This window comes from Mustela lutreola, chromosome 1 (assembly GCF_030435805.1).
Source record: "Mustela lutreola isolate mMusLut2 chromosome 1, mMusLut2.pri, whole genome shotgun sequence".
In the NCBI taxonomy this organism is placed as follows: domain Eukaryota; kingdom Metazoa; phylum Chordata; class Mammalia; order Carnivora; family Mustelidae; genus Mustela; species Mustela lutreola.
Genome location: NC_081290.1, coordinates 243,775,255 through 243,803,071, shown reverse-complemented (window position 1 = coordinate 243,803,071; position 27,817 = coordinate 243,775,255). Strand labels below are relative to the sequence as shown.

Sequence of the window (27,817 nt, the reverse complement as noted above, 5' to 3'; positions counted from 1 at the left end):
CCCCAAGATCAAGAATCAGATGCTCTACCGATTGAGCCAGCCAGGTGCCCCTGAAAAATCATATTTTAAATAAGTTCCCCAAACCATTTTGATATCTCTTTCCCCTTCCCCACTTCAAAGAAAATACTTCCTAGATGAGATCTCATCAGTATTGCTAAAATTTTTTTTTTTTAAATTCCATGAAGACATAGATACAGACATCTAGGGACCAATTAATCAATCTTATGGTAGGGGACCCAGACATCTATAATTTAAAATCATACTCAGGAGTCTCATTACAGATAAAGATTCCTGGGTATTATCCCAAACCAGAGATTCTGAATTTTGCAAATAGAGTCTAAAATTCTGCATTTTTAAAACACTTTCCAGAAATCCCTAAGAATCATATAATGCATTCTGAAGTGGGATAGTTGGTGCCCTTTAGACTTAATAGCTTCTTAATTCCTTTCTCATCATCCATCTTTACTTCCAGGCCTTTCAAAATACCTACTCCCATATGCATATGTTCATATTCGCATGTTCTCACATTTAAATTGCTGCATCTCTGAAATCTCATACTAAGAATTTCCCCCAGACCATACCATCTGCCCTTCCATTTCTCCCTGTAAGCCTGTTTTCTGTCCTCATCATGGTCTCTAGTTTCTTGACACTCCTTTATTCTCAACTCCACTGTCCTACCTTTACTTTCTTTATTACCTTAGAAACACCAGACCCCAGAATCAACTAAGAAGTTCCCTTCATTATTCTCAATATCACTCTCTCATCTTTTGTCAGTATTTCTTTACAATTCCTAATCGACCCACTTTTTCCCACCTCAAGATTTATAAACCATCAGATCTGAAAATCAATGAGCTCTACCACCTCTCAATTCTCACAGAAATTAATGTATGCTCTTCAGTGACCCCTTACTTTCTATCCTACTTTACAATTATTTAAGCAAATCTATCTCCCTTTTTAGACTATAAGGACTTTGCGAAAAGAATCTGTGTACAATTTTTCTTGGCTTCTTCCAAAATATTGGGTTATAATGTTGGGAGTAAAATCTGGATTATTTTTTGCCTTGGCAATAAAATCTCTGTGCCATTTTTTATTTGTGGTGCTAAAGTTAAAAATGACTATGAAGAGTGTTTTTAAGCAGTTATTATACACCAACCTACACTATTTTAAAATGTCTGGCCCAAATCTAATGTTGCAATATCAACGCTTATACATTAATATACATTAAAACTGCTTCAAAGAAAACAGTAATTTCAATGTAATGACTAAGATTAGGTCAGTAAATATAGATGCCTTAACAAGGCAATAAATTTTATTATTCCTCTATATATCCTCCTTGCACTATGAGATCTATAGTAAAGATGAAAGAATAATGAAAAGATTACCCTTTCCTCAATGGTAGACTTGCTTACTCTAAGGGGAAAAAAGAGAAAAGATTCCCTGAAAGGACTGTACTTTGTTCGTTCTCCGTAAAGGTTCCTTTGAGGAGTTTCATCCTAATGTTCTGTTTGCAAATCAACTTCCCCCTTTAAGTTAATGGGGATTATACCACAATTATCCAGTAAATATATACCTTTTTTTCTTTAAAACAGTTTCATAAGGCTGTGTGAATTTTCTTTTGGTTATGAAAAACAATGAAAGCTAGAACTATGGAGGGAAATATGTTAGATTATGATTTAATACTAAAAACCTACCTGTTATCATACTGTCCAAGGACAGTAAGTGGCAAGTATCAAAAATGTATATAAATACACATATATGTACACATACCTTTTGTGAAAGTGAAATATTACTATAGCTCTACTGAGATTCTTTTGTCACTCTTGAATCATGAATACATAATGGCTGTATTAAAACAACTAGAAAGTAAATAAATAATTATCACCAGATAATAAACAATAAACTCAAAGTTAGAGCTAAGGTATATAATTCCAAGACTTATGTCCTATCCAGGACACAGTGCTGTATCAACTTCTTCAAGTATAAAATGGACTTGCCCACAATATTACAGTGGTAACCTTAGCATGGCATAAAATAATGAATGAAAAAATTTACCCTGAAAACTATAAAGTACTATTAAAGAAATGTAAGTGACTATCACAGTGCCCTCACCTGGGACATAGGCAAAACTTACTGTAATGCTTTGGTGCTGAACTGTCACATTATAAAATGTCAATTAAGATTTATACTTCTACATTAAAGACTTTACAGGAAATAATCTAAAAACTCTCTCTTTTTTTATTTTTAAGATTTTATTTATTTATTTGACAGGCAGAGATCACAAGTAGGCAAAGAGGCAGGCAGAGAGAGAGAGAGAGAGAGAGAGCGCGAGAAGAAGCAGGCTCCCTGCGGAGCAGACAGACTGATGCGGGGCGGTGGGGCTCGATCCCAGGACTCTCGGATCGTGAAATGATCCGAAGGCAGAGGTTTTAATCCACTGAGCCACCAAAGCGCCCCTAAAAACTCTTTATAAACAAAATTTAATTTAAAAACATTTTAAGAAGGGCTTCAAGTAATTTTAAATCCTAAAAAAGTCTGTCCTATTTTAACTGGCATAAGTCTATACAATTAGATAAACATTAAAAAACAGTATTTTTGAACATATCATCAAAAAGAATCCTCTAAATTAAGAACCATTATTTAAAATGCAGATCTGTGAGATTTTTTTAAAACCGTCAACATGTACAATGTTATTTTTTCTTGAAACAGGCATCCTGACAGAAGTCCAAATTATTTTTCTTTTTTTAAATTATTTTTCTAATTAAACTTCTGTCCACTGTTGCCTATCCCTAATAATGCTACCAAGTTTAAAAAAAAAAGAAGGTATGACTTAAATTTATAAGCCATTTTACCTTACTCTGCAAAACCTGAGTTCTTTTTTTCTAATTTTCAGATGGATATGCGCAGAATAAAAAAATAAAGCCACTGAGATATAGGCTTCTGAAACAAAGAGGAAACAAACACTATTTAGGAAACAAACACTATTTAGCTGTTAAGACCAACATACCTACTAAAGGAAAATTTCTTTCTCCTACTCCATACTTCCCTGCCTTACAGTTAAATTCAAGGCAACTTCTTCTAATATAGAGACTAGTTGCCCAATGTTTCTAAACTGGTAACAAGAAGAAAATTCTCTTAACACTCTTTAGGACACTGAAAGTCACAATTAACATAGGGCCAGCAAACAGTTTTATATCACTTTCAGAACGATTTCACTAAAAAGAATTCAAATTTTTTAAACGATGCTGAAGCTCAAATGTCATATACATATGTTTACTTACCTTAAATTTTCATTAAACCTTACTGTAGCTGCACAGTGGAATATAATATTGATAGAATCTATGATGATCTCTTTATCTTCTTCACTAAGAGCCAGTTTTGGTTGGGTGAGTTCACTGTTGATCGCTATAACCTTCTCTCTAAATTCTGGATTTTCATCTCTCAATCTGTCAAAGAGCTATCCAAGGGGATAAAATGTTAGGGCAGTATTTTTCAACTTTCTATAAAGCCCACCAGCACCCCACCAAGGATTGCTATTCTGAAAACTTCCAACTATGTTAATCCTAAAACTTCTATTCCTAACTGCTTCCATTGTGTAAAGAAAATACCCCATGAAACCCACATTATTATCCCCATTTTACAGATGAGGACTCAGAGACACAGAGCTGGTAGTTTGCAATTAAATTTGAATTGCCCATGCCTTTGCTGACTAGATTATATTGTACTGTCCCGCAGAATAGATTTAAGCAGTATACACATCAGGACAATGTTTTTTTTGTTTTTTTTGTTTTTGACATCAGGACAATGTTTAAAATGATCATTCAGATTTCTAAAATCCAGATCTTAATTTATCACTTCATTTTATTTTGGTTTTATTCTGTTACAGTAGATTACAGTAAAATGCCATGATTCATGATCTATATTAAATCTGTAAAACCTACAACATTTTTAGAAGGGAAAAAAAGTAAGTATGTTGAAGAAAACAAAAGTTGGTAAGCAAATATGCAGATTAGAATCTGGACAAACTTGAGAAATATCATATATACAATATTCCTTAAGAATACTAGAAGAAATAAATCAACTAAAGAAACAGTTAGATCCTAAGGTGATTATAGGGTAAAGGCATATTCAACTGTGAGTCAAATTTAATTTTTCATCTCAGATTTTATAAAGAAATACAGATGCTACCTCCAGATCACTGCTCTATTATACTTTGAGTCTCTACTTCATTTAAAGTTCATATTTGTAGTTTGAGCAGAGATTCTCAATCTGGGAAGAAAATCAATACAGCATATATAGTGCTCACTTTCACTCCCTTAATGTATATAACTGTTCCCTTCCACTACTGTTATTTAGTGATTTCAACATTTATGTGCTCTTGTATTAGTTATCAAGCATCTACAAAGCATTTCAGATGAGCCAGGCACCTCCTAGACACTGAGAAAACAAACCAACAATCTCTCCCGCAGTCTATTTAGAATCTGACTGGAAAAGCCAGACACGTAAACACAATTAAAATACTATGTTAAAGGTAATAAAATAGGGGTAATATTATAGTGTTATGAGACTGTACAGGAGGAAAAACCCACCCAGCTGGGGAAGGACCAGAAATTATAAAATAGAACGACAGTGTTCCAGGCAGAGAAAGCAGCATACGTAACTACCTAGACATGACAGACAATTAACATTTGGGGAGTTAAAATAATTCAATAAGACTTAGCCAGTGACTAAATATGAGGGATAAGGAAATGTGAACTCCACAAGGACAGGGATCACATCTATTTTGTTCAGCACTAAGGTCCCAATTAGCTGAGTGCCTGGCAAGATGTAAACATGGTAAATTTTCACTTAAACATTACTTTAAGTGAATAAACTAATTAAGTGGAAGACCTGGGAAGAGAACAAAGTACAGTTATGGAGACACAAGTTCAGTTTTTGAATGTTGGGTGTAAAGGGTCTGTGGGACACCCAGAACACAGGTCTAGTAGAAGCAACTGCGTCTGCAGGTCTGGAGTTCAGGAAAGAGAAGAGCCAGACTATACATGGATTTTACTAATCATATACAGGGACCCCTGGGAAGAGAAGATCACCCAGATAGCAGCAGTGATGAGCACCCTTGGTCCAGACTAGATAAAGCTTTTTCCAAATCTATTAAAATACAACCATCCATCTCATGTAAAATAAAGGATGCTGAGTAATCACCTAACTGGGTCTAGTAAGAAGAGATCAAGGCCTACGATAGAACTCTGAAGAACATCAATGCTTAAGGGGCAGGCTGAAAAAAAAGCAACCTGAGGAATGACCAGAAAAGTACTTTTAATACCTTGAATTTACACTTTTCATTCTCCCACACTGCCAATGACCTTTAACTCCTGTTCATATCAGATATCTCAAACAAACAAGATAGACAGGCTCATGCTGCTTCGTAAGTTAATCTCAGACCTGATACTTTTCCCTTCTCTAGCCTCCATCTCTTTATTCAACACTTTCTCTTCCAGTGTGTTTAATCCACGGGCATCCCAACCAGTTCCTACTTTATTTAATGTTCACTAATGGCCTCTTTAATATACTTTGTTCCCCTTCCAGAATTTATCCCGTGGTCAATTATTTTAGTTCAACCTACCACCATATTAATGGAGTTTCTTTTCTCAGAGACATTCATCAGTGGTTCTCACCTTGGGGAAATGTTTCCCCCAAGGGAACATCTGGTGATGTCTGGAGACATTTTTGGTTGTCACAACTGGGAGGCCAGGCCAGGAGGGAGGAGCTTCTGACATCCAAACTCCATATAGTTTATTATTAGGTAAATTACTAAAGTTCAATAAAATTTCAGGCTTTAAGTATAAGGTATTCTTTTCCTCTAAAACTCAGACTTACTGTGGAGGAAAGTTTTTAGATCCACTGCCCTAGAGACCCCATAGGAGATGGCCAAACCTCTGACATTTTACTCAGGCTCTCAATTCCAGTCAAGACTTTAACATCAGTAATTGCTCCTATCAAGTCTTCCTTGACACTTCTATACTCCGTCTTGCTTCCTTTTCCCTCTTAAAAATTCTCTTGCCCATTTAGGCAATGATTCTATCTTATTTATCCCTGAATTCAACCCCCTACAATAAATCAGGTGCCCAACACTGAGTATGTACAGTAAATGTTTTCTGAAATATAAGAAATGAGTAACAATAAATAACCTCTTACTAGGGGAGGGAGTTGTTAGGAGGGGGGATTAAAACATACTAATTACAAGTGATTAAAAGATACTAGATACTACCAACTAACTAAAAAATTACATAGCTACTACACTAAACTTACTGCCAATGAATGTCAGATAAATTCATTCATTCGGAGAGAATTCAAAGCTTATGACTGTGAGATAATTTTACACCAGCTCATTTCCATTTTTTCTTAACAATATATTTCTCTAAAAAGTTTCAAAATGTATGACCTATTCTTGTATCCTAAATGACCCCTCTGTCATCATGTTCTTATTTCTCAAATAGGAATATGTGACTTTGCTACTTCTTAACATGGTTGTGGGGAGCAGTCAGTGCTTACAAATTTTTAAGTGTTATAAAAGGACAGTGCTTAACAGCATAGTAGGTACTAGTTAGAACCACCTCTTAATTATTATTCTGAATACTATCTAAAATACCTAGTAATTACAAGTAATAGGTTTTAAATATTCTAAAAACACATTAAATATCTAACATACAGGTATTTTAGAACTTGTCATACAACTTTGCCCATACAGGAAAGCTATTTTTCTCCTACTGATCATAAGTCGTATCTAGTATATTGACATTCTGTAGGATTTTTTTTTCAATAATTTTTTTCAGAATACTAAAGAAATAAACTGAGCTGTTTACAATGATTACAATAATTATACATACAAACACATTCTTTTCTTTCCTCCAAATGATCATTTTCCCCCACTTACCTTGCCACTAATAATTTCTTCTACTCGTTCTTTGGGTGTCTGTCCAGCTTTCTGCCTCACCAAAACATACACTGAATTCACCTTAGGACAAGACCTCAGCAACTTTTCCAGAAGTACCTTCCCTAGGAAACCGGTAGCTCCAGTGAGGAGGACATTCTTGCCTTCATAGTATTCTGGGATTGAAACCATTCTGATCCTAAGGAAAACACAGCAAATAAACATTAATTCAAAGATTTATGTTAATTCTTATGTACTAAAAATCTCTTGGTATCAAAATATTTTATTTAATTTTTTTGAAGATTTATTTATTTATTTATTTGACAGACATCACAAGTAGACAGAGAGGCAGGCAGAGAGAGAAGAGGAAGGAGGGTCCCTGCCGAGCAGAGAGCCTGATGTGAGGCTCGATCCCAGGACCCTGGGATCACAACCTAAGCCGAAGGCAGAGACCTTAACCCACTGAGCCACCCAGGCACCACTAAAAATATTTTAAAGGACAGGCAAAAATTAAAGTCGAATGTTAACAAAAGGGGACTTTAATCTTTGGTTCACGGTAGTAAGGTGGCAGGAATAATGAACAGCAAAATTGGCTTCTGATCCCTGTTTTCCCCCCTGTATCATCCCAGACAAATCACTCACCTTCTCTGGGCTTGGGCTTCTTTAGTACAGTTTGTACTAAATGACCTCTAAAAATTCCTTCCAGCAGTAAGAACCCAAATCGTCATTTAAACCTCTGCTAAACCCTACACACAAATGAATCCTATTTCTCTGTTTCCAAAAGGATTTATAACACCAAATAGAGGTCAGCAGCAAGACTCAATAGCCTAGCTTGTATAACATGGTGAAGTATCATATTCACCTATCATCACCAGTTGGAATAAGAAGAGGTAACACCAAGTCCTTTCTCTTCCATGTCTGTAGTGACAAAATATCCAAAAGGTGCTTAACTCTCCCTTTTAAATAAGTCACAGAAAGAAATACATTGGCTGACTTATCTTCCCTGTTCAAATTCTACTAAAACAGCAGAAAAGATAGTATACTAAGAGAGAACAAATAAAAGAACCATGATGAACAGGAAAAAAACAAGATGCAGAAGGATTCATGCAGTATGTCACTATTCAAAGCTCAAACACATTCAAAACAATGTTCTTTATTGTTTAGAAATGCACACACAGGATAATATTAATAGATGCATAGGAGGGAGTGCAATACAATCAGAGAAGAGCTTTCAACATCAACTGTATTTACATTTTCTTTATGCTAGGGAGTAGACACATTTATGTTATGTCCAAATTTTTCATAATGATAAAACAATAAATTCATAACAATCTGAAGAAACAGACCCATTAACAAGCAGAAAGGAGGGAGAGATGGAAGAAAAGAAGGAAATTATTTCTAGAAGAAACCGCCAAGACTAAACTGACAGAGAAGCCAAAGCAGAAGAAACACCAACTAAAGCAAAGCAAGCATAGAAAAGGACTTGCATGGAGCCAAGGAATATCCCACCCCACTGAACAGAGAAGACCAAGCTCGGGATCAAGCAGGTGTATTAAAGCATAGGGAAATCAAGGTAATTGAAGGACTGCTTCACACAACAGCAGAGGCACTCATGACAGTCTTACTTCCTATATAAACTTGAGCTCCCAAGGCTTAGTATTCAGTTCTGCTGAGAAGAACATCCAGCATGGGTTCTAAAAACAAAAGAGAAGTAGGGCTGAGCCTGGCCTCGCTCCTAACATCCACAAATTTTGGTGAGGGAGGTGGAGAATCAGGAGAGAGGAAATTAAACCAACCAAAAGGAAAAAAGTCTCACAGCACTTGAACCTCAGAATAAATTTTAGGTCCTAAACCTACCTGACTCCTGTTAGCCTTTAAGACAAACTCACACAGAATTCTCAATCAATAATCTCTAGAGAAAAATCTCTTTTGGAAAAAGAGACCTCAAATAACTGAGAGGAAGCCAATATGAATCACCAAAACCAGTCATCCTGGTCCTTTATAAATATGAATAGATAACCAAGGATCACCAGATATTTAAAGAAATGCCTAACAAAATTAAGGATCAAAATGAAAAGCAACAGAATCAATCACAAAGGAAACTAAAGGAATGAAAATTTTAAAGAGAATTTAAATTCTAACAGAAATTTTTCAAGCCATTCACAAGAATACTGCATCCATAAAATAAACGAACTACTATGGAAAAGGAACAGAAGAGTAAGAAAGCCTGTGAAAATCAGAAATTCAGATGAACAGAGAAAATACAATAAATACATAAACTATTTAAATTAAGTTAATTTAAAAGGTCACAAAATTTAAGTTTTACATGAAAAAAAAAGCAAAGGTATTTCTATACATCGGCAACACAGAAAATGAAGTAACAACAACAAAAAAACTATACCACTTATCACACCATCCAAAATACTATGGAAAATAGCCAATACTGATGAGTAAAGAGAAAACCCATGTACACTGCTTGTGGGAATGTAAAATGGTTCGGCTGCTGTGGGAAAGGCTAGTGGTGCCTTAAAAAGTTAAACACAGAATTGTATGACCTTGCAATTCCACTCCTAAAAAACTGACAACAGGTACTCAAACAAGTCCACGTACATGCCTATTTTTATAGCAGCACTGTCTGCAACAGCCAGAAAGTACAAATAGCTCAAAATGTCCATTAACAGCTAAACAGATAAACAAATAACAGCATACACCTGCAATGAAATACTCTTCAGCCATAAAAAGGAATGACGAACTGGCACACACTCCACTAGGGAAATGAACTTTAAAAACATACTAAGTGAAATAATCCAGATACAAAACATCACATACTACACTGATTTCATGTACACATACTACACTACTCCTGCTAATGAAGTTTTACTCTACAGTGATGAAAATGTTTTGGACCTAGACAGAGGTGGTGGTTGTTCAACACTGCTTCACTTTAAAATGGCTAGTGGCACCTGGGTGGCTCAGTTGGTTAAGCCTCTGCCTTGGGCTCAGGTCATGATCCCGGAGTCCCTGGGTGGAGTCCCACATCAGATGGAGCCCCACATCGTACTCCCTGCTCAGTGAGGAGTCTGTTTCTCCCTTTGCCCCTCATCCCATTTGCATGCTCTCTCTCACACTCTCTCTCAAATAAATAAATAAAATTTTTAAAAATAAAATAAAATAAAAGGTTAATATAGGGACACCTGGGTGGCTCAGTCATTTAGGTGTCTGCCTACAACTCAGGTCATGATCCCAGGGTCCTGGGATAGAGTTCCCCAACAAGCTCCTTGCTCATTGGGGAGCCTGCTTCTCCCTCTGCCTCTGCTCTCTCTCTCTCTCTCTCTGACAAATAAATAAGATCTTTAAAAAAATAAAAAATTCAAAAATAAAATGATTAATATAGTGTATAAATTTTATCTCAATAAATTGTTTTTTAAACTACCAAAAGTTAGAAATAAATCTGAAAGATATTTGAGATTCTTCTTCTGAAAACTACAAAACACAGAGAAATTAAATAAATACCTAAATAAATAGATATGCAATGTATATTCCTGGATTAGAAGACATCTTTATACAATGTCAGTTCACCATCCTTAGATTCAATACAGTCCCAATTAAACTCTAAGTTGTTTTACAAGTGGATGGAAACTTAAGATTCTAAAATGCTATGGAACTAGAAAAGAACCAGAATAGCCAAGACAAGCACTAAGAAGAGCAAAGCTGGAGAAATTCGTTACCATGTCACGAAGATGTATGGAGCGCCTGGGTGGCTCAATCATTAAGCAACTGCATTCAGCATGATCCCAGAATCCTGGGATCGAGCCCCACATCGGGCTCCCTGCTCAACAGGAAGCTTGCTTCTCCCTCTCCCTCTCCCCTGTGCTTGTGTTCTCTCTCTCACTATCTCTGTTATAAATAAATAAAATAAAAACAACAAGATGTATAGAGCTACAGGAATGTGTTTTTGGAACAAAGAATAGTGCAGTCAATTCACTATCCCTATATAAAATGAATCCTGACTTCTATCTCATATCACACACATATACACAAACATAAATTCTAGATAGACTATACACCTAAATGTGAAAAGTAAAATAATTACATATCTAGAGGATGACAGAGGACATCTCCATCATCTTGGAGTAGGCAAACACTTATTAAACGGACACAAGAATTGCTAACCAGAAAAGAAAAATATTGATAAACTGGAAGACACTAAAACTGAGTTCATCCCATGATACTATTAATAAAGAGAAAAGGCAAATTAGTGTAAGATACTTGTAGTTTGTACAATGACATATCCAGAATATATAAAGAACTACAACTCAATAAGGACACGAGATAAACCAATAGAAAAATGGGAAACACTTCAAGGACCACAAGGGAGAGCATCAAAATGGCATTACCAAAGAAAATCCAAATAACCTATTAGCATATGAAAAGGGGCTCCCCTTCATTCGTTTTCAAGATAAAATCATAATGTGATCCCACTACACTGTTGAAATGAAAAAGACAATACGTAGTATTGGTTAGGACACAGAGAAACTGGAACTCTCACCTACTGCTAAGGAAGCACAGACAGGGTTTAACACTTAGCAAAAGTGGTATTATCTACTGGGGCTGAACACTTAACATACCATATGACTTAGCAATTCCCCTCCTAACTATACACCCAAACAGAAATAAGTACATATGCTCACCAAAAGACTCATAAACAAATATGTTTATAGGAGCACTGTTCTTAATAGCCCCAAATTAAAACAACCCAAATGTCTGTCAACAATATTCTGTATACATTATAGTAAATTCATACAATGGAATATTTAAAAAACAATGAAATAAAGTAACAATCACTACATACAGCATACGTGCGGCTCACAAAGAGAACACTGAGTCAAAGAAGCCAGGTGCACAAAGTGTACACTATATGGGGTCATTTACAGAAAGTTCAAAAACAGGTAAAACTCATCAGTTAAAGGTCAGAATGACCAGTAGTGACCAGAAGGCGGTATGAGGGAGGCCTCTGAGATACTGGTAAGACTTTCTGAAAGTATGCTACACACTCTAAAAATAAAAACAGCATGTAACCATATGTCACATCCTCGTTTGCCTGGAACAAACTGGTTACACACGCTGTCCCAACTTGACTTTGAGTAGAGCCCTCTGAATTGTTTCAGTTTGCACAATAAATTATACAGTTATAACCAGCTTCAGGTCTAAATAAGAGTGTTTCAAAATTTCAGTGACCAAAAGCCTAATTAAAACAACAGCATATTAAAGTTAAAATGTTAATAACCTCATAGGAAAGATATGAAGAAAACTGCGCATCAACATACCTAACAAATCTGGTAGAGATTAGTAACAATTATACACTAATTAAATGTTAACCACAGTGTACTGAGAATATGACCTAGAACAAGTCATCTGATTCTCTTAAGCTTCATTTTTTTTACATGTAAGAATTTATTCAGTAAGTATTTATTAAGCATCTACAAGACACCAGCCACAAGAAAGTTTGCCACAGGTATACATATGCATTTAAAACAAAAAAAGGTATCAGGCAGTTTTCCCTTTTATAATTAGGATTTACAGCCTGAATATGTGATTGTCTCAAGCCTAAACTAACAAACTGCATACTTTCTTCGCTCATCTACAAAGACAACTTCCTCTGAAGCCTAAGTAACAAATCTGTTAACACCAAATAGCAGAAAATTTTTACCAAACTTAATTCTTTCTCCTCAAGCTTAGTAATATAAAGGCTGTTTGCTAAGAAGGCTGAAGAATGAAACTGCTTCTTACCAGTTTCAGTAACTAGCCCAAAGCTATTTAACATGTGACTTACATGATTTTCTTCACAGAAGAACGAACAGAATTCCCACAAGCCTCCCGGTTTATCATAATGCTACCAAAAACTTTAAAGGCACTAAGTATTTTTAAACTCTATGTCTAGGTATTCTTGAGTTCCCCCATCTATCAATACATTTATTTCACCCTTATACTAATCTAACGGCAAAGCCAGCACAAATGAGAATTCTTCCAAGGCAAGTCCAGACTTGTCACATCTTCCACATAGTCCTGCCAACGTAGCCAGAAGCTACTAGAAAGGCAGAAGCCAGGAAAGAAAATGCTGCCCATCGTTCTAGAGCATGCTGTTTTAATTCTGACTGTGTGATTCTACTACATAGCAAGATCTCTAAAGCTCCTGTCATATGCTGAAAAGTAGCTGCAGCTTTCAGTCCTGAGGAAGAACAGTGATATTATCATTCCTGTGTGCTGGGGCGGAAGGGCTATGAAATGTGATTCATATTTATTTTTACTGTTCTTGAGCTGCCTTATAGAAAACATCACTTAACAGTGGCAGCTGAGTATTTTCTTCAAAAAAATACCTTATCCTCACAGAACTAGAACAAATACTAGAAAAAAACTTTTGTATGGAACCACAAAAGACCCTGAATAAGCCAAAGCAATCTTGAGAAAGAAGAACAAAGTTGGGTGTATCACAATCATAGATTGTAGGACACACTACAAAGCTGTAGTAATCAAAACAGTATGGTACTGGCACAAAAAGAGACCCATAAATTAATGCAACAAAAGAGGGCTCAGAAATAAACGCATGCTTATATGGTCTATTAATCTATGACAAAGAAAGCAAGAATATACAATGGGTAAAAGTTTCTTCAACAAATGGTACTGAGAAAGTGGGCACCTAAATGCGAAAGAAACTGGACCACTTTCTTAATCCATACACAAAACTAAACTCAAAACAGATTAACGACTTAAATGTGAAACCTGAAACCATAAAACTCCTAGAAAAAAAAGGCAGGCAGTAATCTCTCTGACGTCAGCCTTAGCAGTATTCTTCTGTACCCTCAGACAAGAGCAACAAAAGCAAAAATAAACTACTGAGACAATGCCAAAATAAAAAGCTTTCACACAGCAAAGAAACCATCAATAAAATGAAAAGGAAACGTACTAAATGAGAGAAGACACTTGCAAATGATATACCCAAAATACATAAAGAACTTCTACAACTCAACACTAAAAACCACAAAAAGTCCAATTCAAAATGGGCAGAGGACCTGAATAGACATTTCTCCAACAAACATGTAGATGACCAACAGGCAGGTGAGAAAGATGCCCAATAACACAAATTATCAGGGAAATGCAAATCAAAGCCACAATGAGCTATTGCCTCATAACTGTCAGAACAATTAGTATCAAAAAGACAAAAAAAAAAAAAAAAAAACAATGTTGGTGAGAATGTGAAGAAAAAGGAACCCTCCTCCTGCACAATTGAGGAGAATGTAATTTGCTACAACAACTATGGAAAAGAGTTTGGAGAGTCCTTGAAAAATTAAGAACACAGTTACCCTATGAATCAATAATCCTACTACTGTTTGTTTACCCAAAGAAAACAAAAACACTAATTCAGAAAGATCTGCACTCCTGCGTTCACTGCAGCAGTACTCACAATAGCCAAGATACTGAAGCAACCTAAGTCTCCACAGATGAATCAGTAAAGATGATGTGGTGAGTACACACACACACGTACACACATATATATATACACACCATGGAACATTACTCAACCTAAAAAAGAACGAGATCTTGGCACTGGGACAACAAGGATGGACTAGAGAGTATTATGCTCAGTGAAATGAGTCTGACAGAGAAGGACAAATACCATATGATTTCATCTCGTATGTGAAATCTAACAAACAAAACAAATGAATAAACAAAGAGTAGAAACAGACCCAAAAATACAGAAAAAGACTAATGGCTGTCAGAGCAGAGGGCCAGGGGAATAAGCAAAAATGGGTGAAGGAGAGTGAGAGGTAGAGGTTTCCAGTCACGGAGTGATTAAGTCACAGGGATAAAAGGTACAGCATAAAGAATTCAGTCAATGGTATTTTAACAGAGTTGTATGGTGACAATTGGTGGCTATACTTGTGGTAAGCATAGTATAACACATATACTTGTTGCATTAGTATGTTGTACACCTCACACTAATGTAATATTGTATGTCAATTATATTTCCAATTACAAAAAAACAAAAACAAAAAGCCAAAAAAAAACCCTCTCTTATGGTTCCAAAGAAACGTAAGAACCATACTGGTCTTTTCAAAGACCAGTAAAAATGCTGGGTACCAAGTATCACTATTACTTTCAAGGTTTTCTTGCTAGAGTGGGTTCCCCCAGTGGTTATACATTATGTATTTATATTTATATTAAGAAAACATATTATGAAAGTACTTAAAAAATGGAGATATATATACTTCCTACATTCACTCACTTCAAGTCCAGATGCTGCCACTTTGGCCACAGATCCTAAGATAAAATTACTACTCTGAACCTGTTTCCTTATCTGTAAATAGAGAACATGCAATGGGTCTTAAAGACAAAAAAGCCTGAAATGGCCACAAAGGGAGAAACCACAGAGAACTTCCTAAATAGCACTCATTCGGTCAATATAAACTGCACCTTTGTAACACAACTATTATTATGAGAGTTTACTCATAATGCCCTAATATTAGTGGAAGGCTAATCATCTTGTCTTGATTAGTTTTAGAAACTTAGTTAAGGGACACCTGGGTGGCTCAGTCATTAAGCATCTGCCTTCGGCTCAGGTCATGATCCCAGGGTCCTGGGATTGAGCCCTGAGTTGGGATCCCTGCTCAGTGGGAAGCCTGCTTCTCCCTCTCCTACTCCCCCTGCTTGTGTTCCCTCTCTCACTGTGTCTCTCTGTCATATAATAAATAAAATATTAAAAAAAAAAAGAAAGAAAGAAACTTAGTTAAGATAAACTGAGTAAAGACCAGGTCCTCTCTCTCCCATTTCAACTTCTTTATTTTTTTTTAAGAGATCTTTCAAAAGATAAAGCTACTAAAAAGTGAGAAACTGGGGTATTCAAATAACCAGAAAACCACAAGAAATCTAGCAAAGAAGAAAAAGGCAGCTCTTCGGTATCAAGAAATGGGGATTCCTTTCTCTGTATTAGAGGTAAAAACAACTGTGTAATTAAAACTCTTAATACTCTGTCAACTAGTTGTTTCAGACACTTGCTAAACAGAAAAACAAATGTGAACAATGAAGTAGAGAGAGGGCATGGTGGGAGGAAGGAATAAGCAACAATTCCAAAGGCTTGAAGCCAAGTTTTACAGAAGACTCACCAGTGATGGGGCGCCTGGGTGGCTCAGTGGGTTAAGCCTCTGCCTTCGGCTCGGGTCATGATCCCAGAGTCCTGGGATCAAGCCCCGAGCCCCGAATTGGGCTTTCCGCTCAGCAGGGAGCCTACTTCCTCCTCTCTCTCTGCCTCCCTCTCTGCTTACTTGTGATCTCTCTCTCTGTCCAATAAATAAATAAAATCTTAAAAAAAAAAAAAAAAAAGACTCACCAGTGATGCAAACAAAGGGAAGAAAGGAAAAGGAACCAACTATTCAGCACAAATCTCCCGCAAGTGTCTTTAATAATCCTCCTGCCTTAGGTTGCTCAGCACACCTATGGGCAGAGCCAAACTAAACCAGTATCTTCCACCTAAATCCCACATTTTCGGGGCAGGGGTGGGAGTGGGGGGCAAGGCAGATAAAGTTTCTACTTGTCCTGTGAGGTGAGCCAAATGCATCAACTCATGGGTAAGGACTGAGTGTGAGCCCTGGAAGAGAAGTTCAGAGAAAGCAAAGAGGCTGGAAAAGATGTTCTTGAGGGTCCATTTCAGTTTGTACAATTCCCGACAGGAGAAAACAGAACAGCACTCCTCACTACAGAGCCTTCCTGGCATATAACAGACATAAATATGCTTCACAGAAATTTTAACATATGAAATAAGGCAAATTCTGGCTGAAGAATCCTGAAAATTCCACATTATTCCACAACAGGAGTCAATGGGCCTAACTAATAACACAGAATAGAAATGTAAATATTAACTGGTTCAGGTAGACCCTTAATTAAAATGTAAAGGCAATTAGAGTTTACCAGTACTTCCCCAAGATTTCCAGAGGCAGTCAACAAAGAGAGCAGAAGAGGTCAACTGTCAAACAGAACTTGTCTCAAAGACCATTTAGTTGGGCTTAATTGTTGTCAATATCAGTCTGAATAAAAAAGACATTATCCACAGGTTATCAAAGGTTAGTGGATTTATTTCCAACTCTGCTCCACCCAAACTACTGAAAGACCTTACTTAGACAGAATCATTCATTGGAGTATTAGCACTAAAAAACACAGGTCAGGAGAGGTAGTTTAAGGGTGGGCGACAAGAAGTTCTGGGGTCTTGCTTAAACTAAGTAACAAATTCAAACATGTTTCTACAAATACCTATACCAAAGTTATCCTAAGCATCATTGAATTTGGAAAACATGTATGGTATGTAGCTGTGAAAAATAGAAATGCTGTGTGAGGGAGCATGGCAGATCAGAATATATACCTTAAAGTATGTCACTTTGGCATATACATTACTTTGAGCTATAGGCAATAGAGATTTAACAGATGCAGAAAGAAGTCTTTTCCTGAGCTTCCCCCTACCTCACTAAAAGCAGGAACTTTTGAGAAATGAGGACTGCCATAATGAGGACTCTGGGGGAGTTTTATGGCCAAGAAGATGATGTAAATAAATGTAGCACTGAGCTGAGTGTGCACAACAAACCTTATTACTAAAATAACCCCTCTTCTATTACTTTTCCCATATATTTACCTTCCTACAATTTGCTGCTTCTAGAAGCCTGAACTCCTTTTCCTTTGTCTAGCCACTTCTCCATAATTATTTTGCATTTTTAATTAACTTTATTTTTTTAATTGTTTTTATTTTAATTCCAGTATAGTTGACATACAGTGTTATACTAGTTTCTCATGTACAACACAGTGATTCAAAAATTCTATACATTGCTGAGTGTTCATTTTTAAGTGTACTCTTTAATTCCCATCACCTATTTCACCCATTCTCCCACCCATCACTTCATAATTTTCTACCCTTTGTTAATATGGTATATAACTTTCAAATCTTACCACCTCTCTTTGGGTTTTCTTGTCTTTTCTGTGACATGAAAACCCTTGTGCACATTAAAAAAAAGTATATGTGTGTATATATATATATATATACACACACACATATATATAAAATATACACACACATACACACACACCCTTCCTCCTGTTAATCTGTCTTTTGTCAGTTTAATTAGCAGGCAACAGTCATAGAATCAAAGAGGGCAGAAGAAAAACATTTCCTCTACTACATAAGCAGGAAACTAAATCTCTAGTGAACCCATTTTCAGTACTATTTGAAATCAGTCTCTGCTATAAACTGTTTCCTGCTAAATAACGTAGGCCCTTTGTGGGAACACGCCTTTCATATAACCTGATGCCATGATATAGCAGGAATCCTTGGCTCTGGGTCTAGCAGGGCTGGGCTAAAATCCAGGTACACCTATTTATCTTGGGGGTGAAGTTACTTACCTATTCGGTTCTTTGGTTTTCTCATCTCTGCAATACAGATAGCGTACATACCCAACCTCCTCTTCACTTCACAGTATTTGTGTAGATTAAATGTAATATGCAAAAGACTGGACACATAATTACATCTTTTATAGTTGTAAACAGTTCCACAAGAGCCCTTTCCAAATTCAGGAACCACAATTGATTTAAGGCAGGCTGACTAGAATCCAAACTTTGAGAAACACTGCCTAGTCCATTTTCAAGTTTAAAGGGAAGTAGTAACAGGCAGGGATTTAAAAAAATTCTTAATCCTAACCTTTAGAACCTTATACCTGCCCACCTCAGGGAATAAAGAACTTCAGCCTAAAGGCCCCATCCAAGGTACTGCACTGTTAGGGAGAAAAACCCTGCAGAACTTTCAGAAATCTGATTTTACCAGCAAAGTGGGATGTAGAGAGTATCTGCTGCCTTAAATCTGGCCTTCTATTATTTGGTACATGAGCTTCTGAGACACCCACCTTTCAAAAAGCTGCAGTTAATTCCCTATTCTCATAGTTGAGTCTATGAGAGGGTGGCAAACAATTGCCCCAGAGCCAAATCTCTCCTAATTTTGTTTTTTTTTAAATAAAATTTTGTTGGAACACAGCAACACCCAGCCTTGTGAATTACCCATGCTTGCTTTTATACTTCAACAACGGAGCTGAGTACTTACAACAGAGATTTTACAGCCCACAAAGCCTAAAATATTTACTGTGTAGCCCTTAAACAGAAAATTTGTAGACCCCTGGCATAGACCAAGATCCTGAGTTTCTGTTCCAGTTCCTGAGTCACACTGTGTTCCCACTAAGCCATAAAGCTGACTGTTCCTCCTGGGTGAACTCCTCATAGTCTGCCTAGCGCTTCCCAGTTCCCCCTCCCCAGAATCTGTCCCTAAACCTAGAGCCTCTATTTGGAAATTCTATTTCAATCCTAATAAGTTCTGGACCTCTGGACCCTATGGAAATGAAACATTATAGTGATAAAGCTGTATCCAAAGACACCTACTCCAGTTCCTTTAAGGCATAAAATTTCACACCTCAAATACTGTTACCAGTCCAATTTAGAACCAAGTTCATGGGCCAATGCCCACCCCTCCCAACCCTGTACTGATTCCAAAAGGCTGAAAACCTAAACGTTCACCAACAGGTGATTGAGCAAACCAAGTGGTATATTACTATAATGGCATACTCTGCATCTAAAAAAAGAATGAGACGGTTCAACATCTATATGTTGATATGCAATAGCACTCCCGATAAATTTTAAAAGTCAAGAAGTAAAACACCATATGATACACCAATTTTTATGAAGAAAGGAATGGAAAAAAGTATGTACATACTTATAAATACACAGATTACTTCTGGCAACCACCCTCCCCAAAACTGGTAATGATGGTTACTGGGAGGGAGAACTCAACAAGTGAGGAATAGAGATGATGAGCATTTACTTTTCACCACATATTCTTCTATGCATTTTTAAATTATGTACTATGTACATGGGTTATATATTTTTAAAACATTTTTTATAAAAGAGAAAAGTCAGAGGGTACCAAAAAAAATTTGAAAGCACAAATTTTCCTCTCAATTAGCCAGTCTCCACTATATTTTGTCTTCTAACTATTTACAAACTCATGTTCATCTGTTAGAAAAAAGTTTGACAATTTTTTTTTTGAGCGACACAAGCAGGAAGGTTTATTTAAGCAAAAAGTACACTCTCAAGATATTAGAGTGGCAAGAGACAGGGAGACAGAGACAGAGAAACAGTGAGTCACACCTGATAAATTTAAAAGTGAAAATAAAAGGGTAGGTAGTGTTGTGAAGGGGAAAAAAGGTATTATCTTTCTTCTGCTAATCTTTATTACTTACATTTTCATCCACTTCTTTATTAGATGGGAAAACCCATTAGATTAAAAACCAGATGATAACTATGAAACTGTTGAAGAACAAGACTCTTAACAGGCTGGATTTCAAGAATGGAATGAGAGAAATTCATTCCCCCTCCAGATAATGTTGAGATCAAATACCCCTCTCTTCCATCTCCTGAGAGATCCCCTATGTCCACCACGTTCACTAAGTAATCAAGTATATATAACTACCGAATACAGCTCTGCAGTGAAGTCTAGACTTGTTCTACCTGTACGTGTTTCTTTCTGTATCAGCAATTTTAACACAAATTATAAAATCTGACAAATCTTTCTTTATTTGTAAGGACTAAGTTCGGGGCGCCTGGGTGGCTCAGTGGGTTAAGCCTCTGAATTCGGCTCAGGTCTTGATCTCGGGGTACTGGGATCAAGCCCCACATCGGGCTCTCTGCTCGGTGGGGAGGCTGCTCTCTCTGCCTGCCTCTCTCCCTACTTGCGCTCTCTATCAAATAAATAAAATCCTTAAAAAAAAAAAAAAAGGACTAAGTTCTGTTTCAGCAGTTACAAATTTATTTAGGGCAATTAAGCACTGAATACGAAAGTCTCAAGTTAATGTCTAACCACTCAATCTACTTTCCTATAAACTTCTACAAATTAACAGCTGTACCTTGAAGTAGGGCCCACTTAGTTGTCTTCCTCTTAAAATCTGGTTCCTCTGTACCTTTACCATGTAAACAAAGCCAAAGTCAAAACCTACCAAGAGGGGCACCTGGGTGGCTCACTGGGTTGAGCCGCTGCCTTCGGCTCAGGTCATGATCTCGGGGTCCTGGGATCGAGTCCCACATCAGGCTCTCTGCTCAGCGGGGAGCCTGCTTCCCTCTCTCTCTCTGCCTGCCTCTCCGTCTACTTGTGATTTCTCTCTGTCAAATAAATAAATAAAATCTTTTAAAAACAAAACAAAACAAAAAAACCTACCAAGAGACAGAAGGGAGGCCTAACAGACAAAGATTAAGATATTTCATCTATCTTTTCATTCAGAGTTAATGACTGACTCCCATTCAGAGGTCATTCTTCTGCGTTTAACACAGCACATTCAATGCTGTTTGTCTCACAGTACTAGGCCACTAAGCTAGACAACCACCTGGAAGGAATAGCTAAAGAAATTCAGGCGCCAGATAAAAAGTAGAGCTCTACAGATGGTCTTTTAATATCCTTCAGATTCCATCACTGGAAAGTAAGAAAAAAAAAATTAAAGAACCCTTAAAAAGTAAGAAAGTAAGAAAAAAAAAAAAAGAATCCAGGGACTTAACAATATTTTATATCAACAGTTAGCAAAGGTTTTCTGTAAAGGGTTAGGTAATTATTTTCAATTCTGTGGGCCATACAATCTTTATATCACCTACTCAATTCTGCCATTTGGGGCACAAAATCAGCCATAAGTAAACGAATGGGTATAGATGTGTTCCAATAAAACTTCATTCACAAAAGGAGGAAGGCAGAGTGAAAACCATAGTTTGCTAACCCCTATTCTAAATAATTATTTCCAACATTTCATATTCAGAAAAATGAACACAAATCAATAGGACACCAGTCTGGTCTGAAAATTCATCACCTGTGATTTCACTACGTCTAGACTTACCACGTGTATCACTGTAAAATAGTAAATACTTGTTTGATATACATGAATGCCAGCCTTCAGAAATAAAAATATGCCAGTGGCTAAATGTAAAATCGAAACATAACCTATAGCCTATTGTAAGGCATGTAAAAGAAAAAAATCTGTATTTTTAAAAGGAAAGCCCATAAGATGTCCTGGGGTGACATTTGGGCAATATTATTTTGGAGAAAAGGCAACATGTGAAGAGCACAAAATACACTCCTGTTGCAGACTCAGAACCCTAGACAACTAGCTTTTTCAAAATAACTTTGATAAAATAGTCAAAAAAATAACACAGAATTGGGGCACCTGAGTGTTGCAGCTGCTTGGGCGTCTCACTCTTGGTTTCCGCCCAGGTGACTCTTGGTTTTGACTCAGATCATGATCTCAGGGTAGTGAGACCAGAACCCAGTGTCAAGCTCCATGCTCAGTGCAGAGTCTGCATGAGTTCCTCTCTCCCTCTGCCTCTCCCCACTCTGTGCTCTCACACTCAATCTCTCTATCTCAAATAAATAAATCTTTAAAAAAATTTTTTTTAAATAACAGAATTTTAAAAAGTCATGAGCTGGAGCACCTGGGTAGCTCAGTGGGTTAAGCCTCTGCCTTCAGCTCAGGTCATGATCTTAGGATCCTGGAATTGAGCCCTACAGGGAGCCTGCTTTCCCTGACTCTCTTTCTCTCTGCCTGCCTCCCTGCCTACTTGGGATCTCTGTCTGTCAAATAAATAAATAAATAATCTTTAAAAAAAAAAAAAGGTCATGAGCTAATCCAGTAGCAAGACATAAAAGTCCGTTTATAAAAAAAAAAAGGTAAAAAAAAATAAATAAAAGTCTGTTTATATATACTGATGCACATCTAAAAGGACTTAGATTATTCTTCTCTACTCAAAAGTATACGATTTACAATTTTATTTAGCTAAAGGTTATGGGGGTGGGCAGCAGGAGCGAGAAGAAAAGAGACTAAGCCTATGATAAATATCACATAAACATAAAAATCCCCCAGAAAGTCACATGCAGCCACAGCTGCAATGACCATGAGGGGAGCCTATACAACCCCCCACCCCAACACCTCTGCCTCCTCCCTTTTTCCTTGTTTTTCCACTAAAAGGGATATGAGGATTAGGTATCTTTCACCAATAGAAATCAGTGAACTCTAATCCAGAAGTTCATGAACAGGCTTTGGAGGTGGCAGGAGTTAAAGTTTCAAGCAAAATACCGCTGTATGTTTATGTATGTGTACACATACACAGTCCCACACATACATCTGCACATTTTTCTAGGGAAAGAATCCACTCCTTTTTTATCAGATTCTCAAGGGGGGGGGGGGGGGGTCAATGAGCCTAAACAGTTAAAAACTACCCTCAAATTTTATTATCTATGTGTGTTATCTATGCATGTGGAAGGAAAGGGGTCTTAATACACAGAGAACAGACTTCATGGGTACTGATGAAAAACCTCATTCACATCTACTCTGGAATAAAAATTTATAAATGGTTAAAACATAATTATACCAATCTGCCTTGAGGCCTTGTTTAGTTTGAGCTGTGTTCCTTCAAAAGAGATTATGCTGAATTCCTAACCCTCAGTACCTCAGAATGTGACCTTATTTGGAAATGGGACAGTTGGAGATGTAATTATTTAAGGTAAATGATATCACACTGGAGGAGAGTAGATTGCAAATCCAATTATCACTGTTCTTATAAGAGGGCCCTGTGAAGACACAAGAGGGAGAACTCCAGGTGAAAACAAAACCAGAGACTGGGGGCGCCCGGGTGGCTCAGTGGGTTGAGCCGCTGCCTTCGGCTCAGGTCAAGATCTCAGGGTCCTGGGATCGAGTCCTGCATCGGGCTCTCTGCTCAGCAGGGAGCCTGCTTCCCTCTCTCTCTCTCTCTCTCTGCCTGCCTCTTGTCTCTATCTACTTGTGATCTCTCTGTCAAATAAATAAATAAAATCTTTAAAGAAAAAAACAGCAATAATCATTTTCATCTCTCTCACAATTATCTGTTAAGTTAGGAATTTGGAAAGGGTTAAACTAAACAGTTCTAGCTGAAAAGTTTTAGCTTCTGATCTTAAATCCTTCGTATCTCTCCACATAAAGAAGTCTGGGCTTCTTTGCAGCATGGCAATCTCAGGCTAGATTGCTTATAAAGCTGATTAAGGTCTTCAAGACCAGAATTCTAGTAAGTTAGGTAGAAGCTCTCTCAGCTTTTCTAACTTCGCCTTGGAATCACAGTTTAACTTCTCTTGCACTCTGTTGCTTACAAATGATTCACAAGAACCCCAAATTCAACGGGAGGGGACATAAACCCCAACTCAGGAAAAGAGGAGTCAAGATCATGCTTAAAGAATATGTGAGATGGGAGATATCGTTAAAACCATCTTTAGGAAATACCATCTGCCACCAAAAGCATGGAGAGATAACTGCTAATACTTTTGAGACTATCAACTATTTAATCCATGTTGGACCTATTTCTTGGGCGAGGGAACAATAAAGAATTGTTCCTTGTTACATATTTTTAGTCACCCAAACTGCTTTTAAAAATATGGCCCTGGGGGGCGCCTGGGTGGCTCAGTGGGTTAATGCCTCTGCCTTTGGCTCAGGTCATGATCCCAGCGTCCTGGGATCCAGCCCCACATCTGGCGCTCTGCTCATCCAGGAGCCTGCTTCCTCCTCTCTCTGCCTGCCTCTCTGCTTACTTGTGATTTCTCTCTATCAAATAAATAAATAAATAAAATCTTTAAAAAAAAAAAATATGGCCCTGGGGCGCCTGGGTGGCTCAGTGGATTAAAGCCTCTGCCTTTGGCTCGGGTCATGATCCCAGGGTCCTGGGATCCAGCCCCACATCTGGCGCTCTGCTCAGCAGGGGGCCTGCTTCCTCCTCTCTCTGCCTGCTTGTGATCTCTGTCAAATAAATAAATTAAATATTTAAAAATAAATAAATAAAAATAAAAATATGGCCCCATGGGCCTCATACTTCAAATTATTTTGCCTACCAAAAATATTACTATTCACTTAATTGTGAACCACACTAGCCAATAAGTTACCACTTGGAGTTGACACACTTCTAGCCAAAAGCAAGCCAACTCATTTTAGTTCAATTATGAAGAGGCTTCACCTTGTACATGGTATATATACTTCAAGATTTTTGATCGTCTTCCATTGGGGGGCATATTGGGAACCACTGATCGTGTGTCTTTTCTACTATATTTTAATAACTGCAATCATTGTTTAATGTTTTAAGACTCAACATAAAAGAAAACCATCTCTGAAAGTAAGCTGTAAGCAACAAATAAAGGGCCAAAATGCAAATTCAAAATGGACAAACTATTTTCTGTACTCAAGCTGATAAGGATAGTGGGTTCCTTTTTCCTTTTTCAAAAATTAAGGCTTATAAGGCATTTTTCCACAAACAAAAGAATAGCTGTAGCATCTTGGTTAACATTTCTTTTTTCAATAAAAGATGCTAGTGTCTAACCCTGTTGTAAGCACCCATTGAAGTAGATATAATGGGCACTCTGTTTGCCTACACAGACACTGGCATAAGAATACTGAACTCTCTGAATCCTATCTTCCTCAATGTCTAAGATACTTTTTTTTTTAATATTTTATTTATTCATTTGACACAGAGAGATAGATCACAAGTAGGCAGAGAGGCAGGCAGAGAGAGAGGAGGAAGCAGGCTCCCTGCTGAGCAGAGAGCCTGATGCGGGACTCAATCCCAGGACCCCAAGATCATGACCTGACCTGAAGGCAGAGGCTTAACCCACTGAGCCACCCAGGCGCCCCTGTCTAAGATACTTCTTGCTGGTTAGGAATCCCAATAGGTTCATTAGTTCTCTCAGGGGCACTATACGACTATTTTATACACTGTGGTTGCTCCATAAGCATGGTACTCTGGCCAGCATTAAATGTCTCTTAGGTTTCATTACCCTGGAAAATATTAGACATTAACAAAAATCAGACTCCAAATTCCTTTGAGTGATATAAAAAACACAAAGGCATCTTTAAAAAGTCAAGTTTTCTTCCAACAGAAAGTAAATACCAATTCTACAGCATTAAAATTATCTGCTGACAAGAAAACTTCAATTTTTCATCAATATCCATTCTCCTTTGTTTCTCTTTTTGCTCTCAAGGCCTGTACCAGTGGGGTAACTTCTCTACTGTAAAGTCTACCAAAGAAGGGTTGAGCTCCTATTAACTCGGTTTGGTAATATATGGTTCCATTGCTTGTAAAAGCATGTGTCCAATTCCATTCTGTTATTCTATATTCTCTCCTCACCTTAATAAAATTATTTTCAGGGACGCCTGGGTGGCTCAGTTGGTTAAGCAGCTGCCTTCAGCTCAGGTCATGATCCCAGCGTCATGGGATCGAGTCCCACATTGGGCTCTTTGCTCCGCACGGAGCCTGCTTCTCCCTCTGACTCTGCCTGCCACTCTGTCTGCCTGTGCTCGCTCGCACTCGCTCTCTCTCTGACAAATAAATAAATAAAATCTTTAAATATATATATATATATATAATAAAATTATTTTCATATTAAGACAAGAAAATTTTTTAAATATTTTATTTATTAGATAGAGAGATCACAAGTAGGCAGAGAGGCAGGCAGAGAGAGAGAGGAGGAAGCAGGCTCCCCGCTGAGCTGAGAGCCCAATGCAGGGCTCAATCCCAGGACCCTGAGACCATGACCCAAGCCAAAGGCAGAGGCTCAACCCACTGAGCCACTCAGGTGCCCCAAGACATGAAATTTTCATACTAATACTTTTAGACTCAGAAAGTGAGATACAAGATTCCAATATACATCACTATACTAATACTTTAAGTGTATTACCAAAAATCAGGGTTCTTGAACACAACTAAAGAAAGGGAAATACCCCATTTGGCTTAGGAATTCATGGAAGTTGTACATCTGACTCTGTAATATAGCTAAGGGTTAATGTAAAAATATTTCAAGTTAACCAAAACTGATGTTAACAGGAAAATGTATCATGTTTACCATGAACATTACATGTAGATGACTACCTACAGGTTTACCCAAAAACTGACTCAGGCAGATTACTAATTATGTATCTTATGTGGTGTAATTTAAAACTACCAAAGTCTACTCACGAAGATTAAGATCATTCAGAACAAGCTGGTAGAATTCAGGTATTTCACTGCTTATAGAAGCAGTTTAGATTCAGTTTAGAAGCAGTTCAGACTCAGTTCCCATTATTACAGCAAATGCCAACCCATAACAGCAGAAAAGTGCTTTGAAGTTCCTGCTTTATGTTGTACACTGCGCTTCCTGTTTCTTTTGCGTCACCTTCTTACATACCTTTTGAATCTGTTCTCAAGGCTGAACCTAAAAACTGGTACGTCCTCCAAGACAGCATTTTCCAAATCATGGTAAATGAGGCTAGGAAACTGTACACTTTACCCACAACCAGTGAACAACAAAGTATATTAGCATATCAAGACTAACAAGGTCCTGAGGTGAAGAAGCCCACTGAACTCTAGTTCAACTTAGGCTTTCACAAATTTCCCAACACAGCTAGAGAAACAATGCCCCGGAAAAGCTCACAGATTACCTTCTAAGGTTAATGATTATCCAAAAATGGACCAAACCTCCCATGGACTACAAATGATTTAGAAAGCATGGTCTTCCTTTGATGCATAAGACTACTTATGAATAAGCTATTAAGCCATTAATTAAGAGCTGCAAAAATGAACATGTTATTAGAATGTACCAAAGACTGCAATCTGTATACAGTTAATACCTCTGGCTGCTACAACTCCCAATGCTACAAAGCTCCTACCACACATGCGCACTCAAAAGCTGGAATTCTGAAATTTTCAAGACAAGCACTCACTGTCAGTGAGGTTGTGTTGTCTTAAGCTGACCATGGTTTTCAACAATCATTATTTTTACTTAATTAA

The 27,817-nt window shown here is 37.3% G+C and overlaps 1 protein-coding gene across 6 annotated transcripts in view; it reads right to left on the bottom strand.

Annotated features, from left to right (window-relative positions):
• FAR1 (fatty acyl-CoA reductase 1) overlaps positions 1-27,817 on the bottom strand; it is a 91,952-nt gene that overhangs the window by 24,726 nt on the left and 39,409 nt on the right. For 5 of the 6 annotated variants that reach the window (XM_059136752.1, XM_059136729.1, XM_059136721.1 and 2 more), the window contains 2 exons: positions 6,932-7,127; positions 3,279-3,454 (listed from right to left, as the gene is read on the bottom strand). In XM_059136752.1, the coding sequence (XP_058992735.1) occupies positions 3,279-3,454; positions 6,932-7,120 (365 nt within the window). In that variant the 5' untranslated portion in view covers positions 7,121-7,127. Of the gene's footprint in view, positions 1-3,278; positions 3,455-6,931; positions 7,128-8,553; positions 8,623-27,817 lie in introns of all 6 variants that reach the window. The other variant, XM_059136737.1, reaches the window with a different exon arrangement.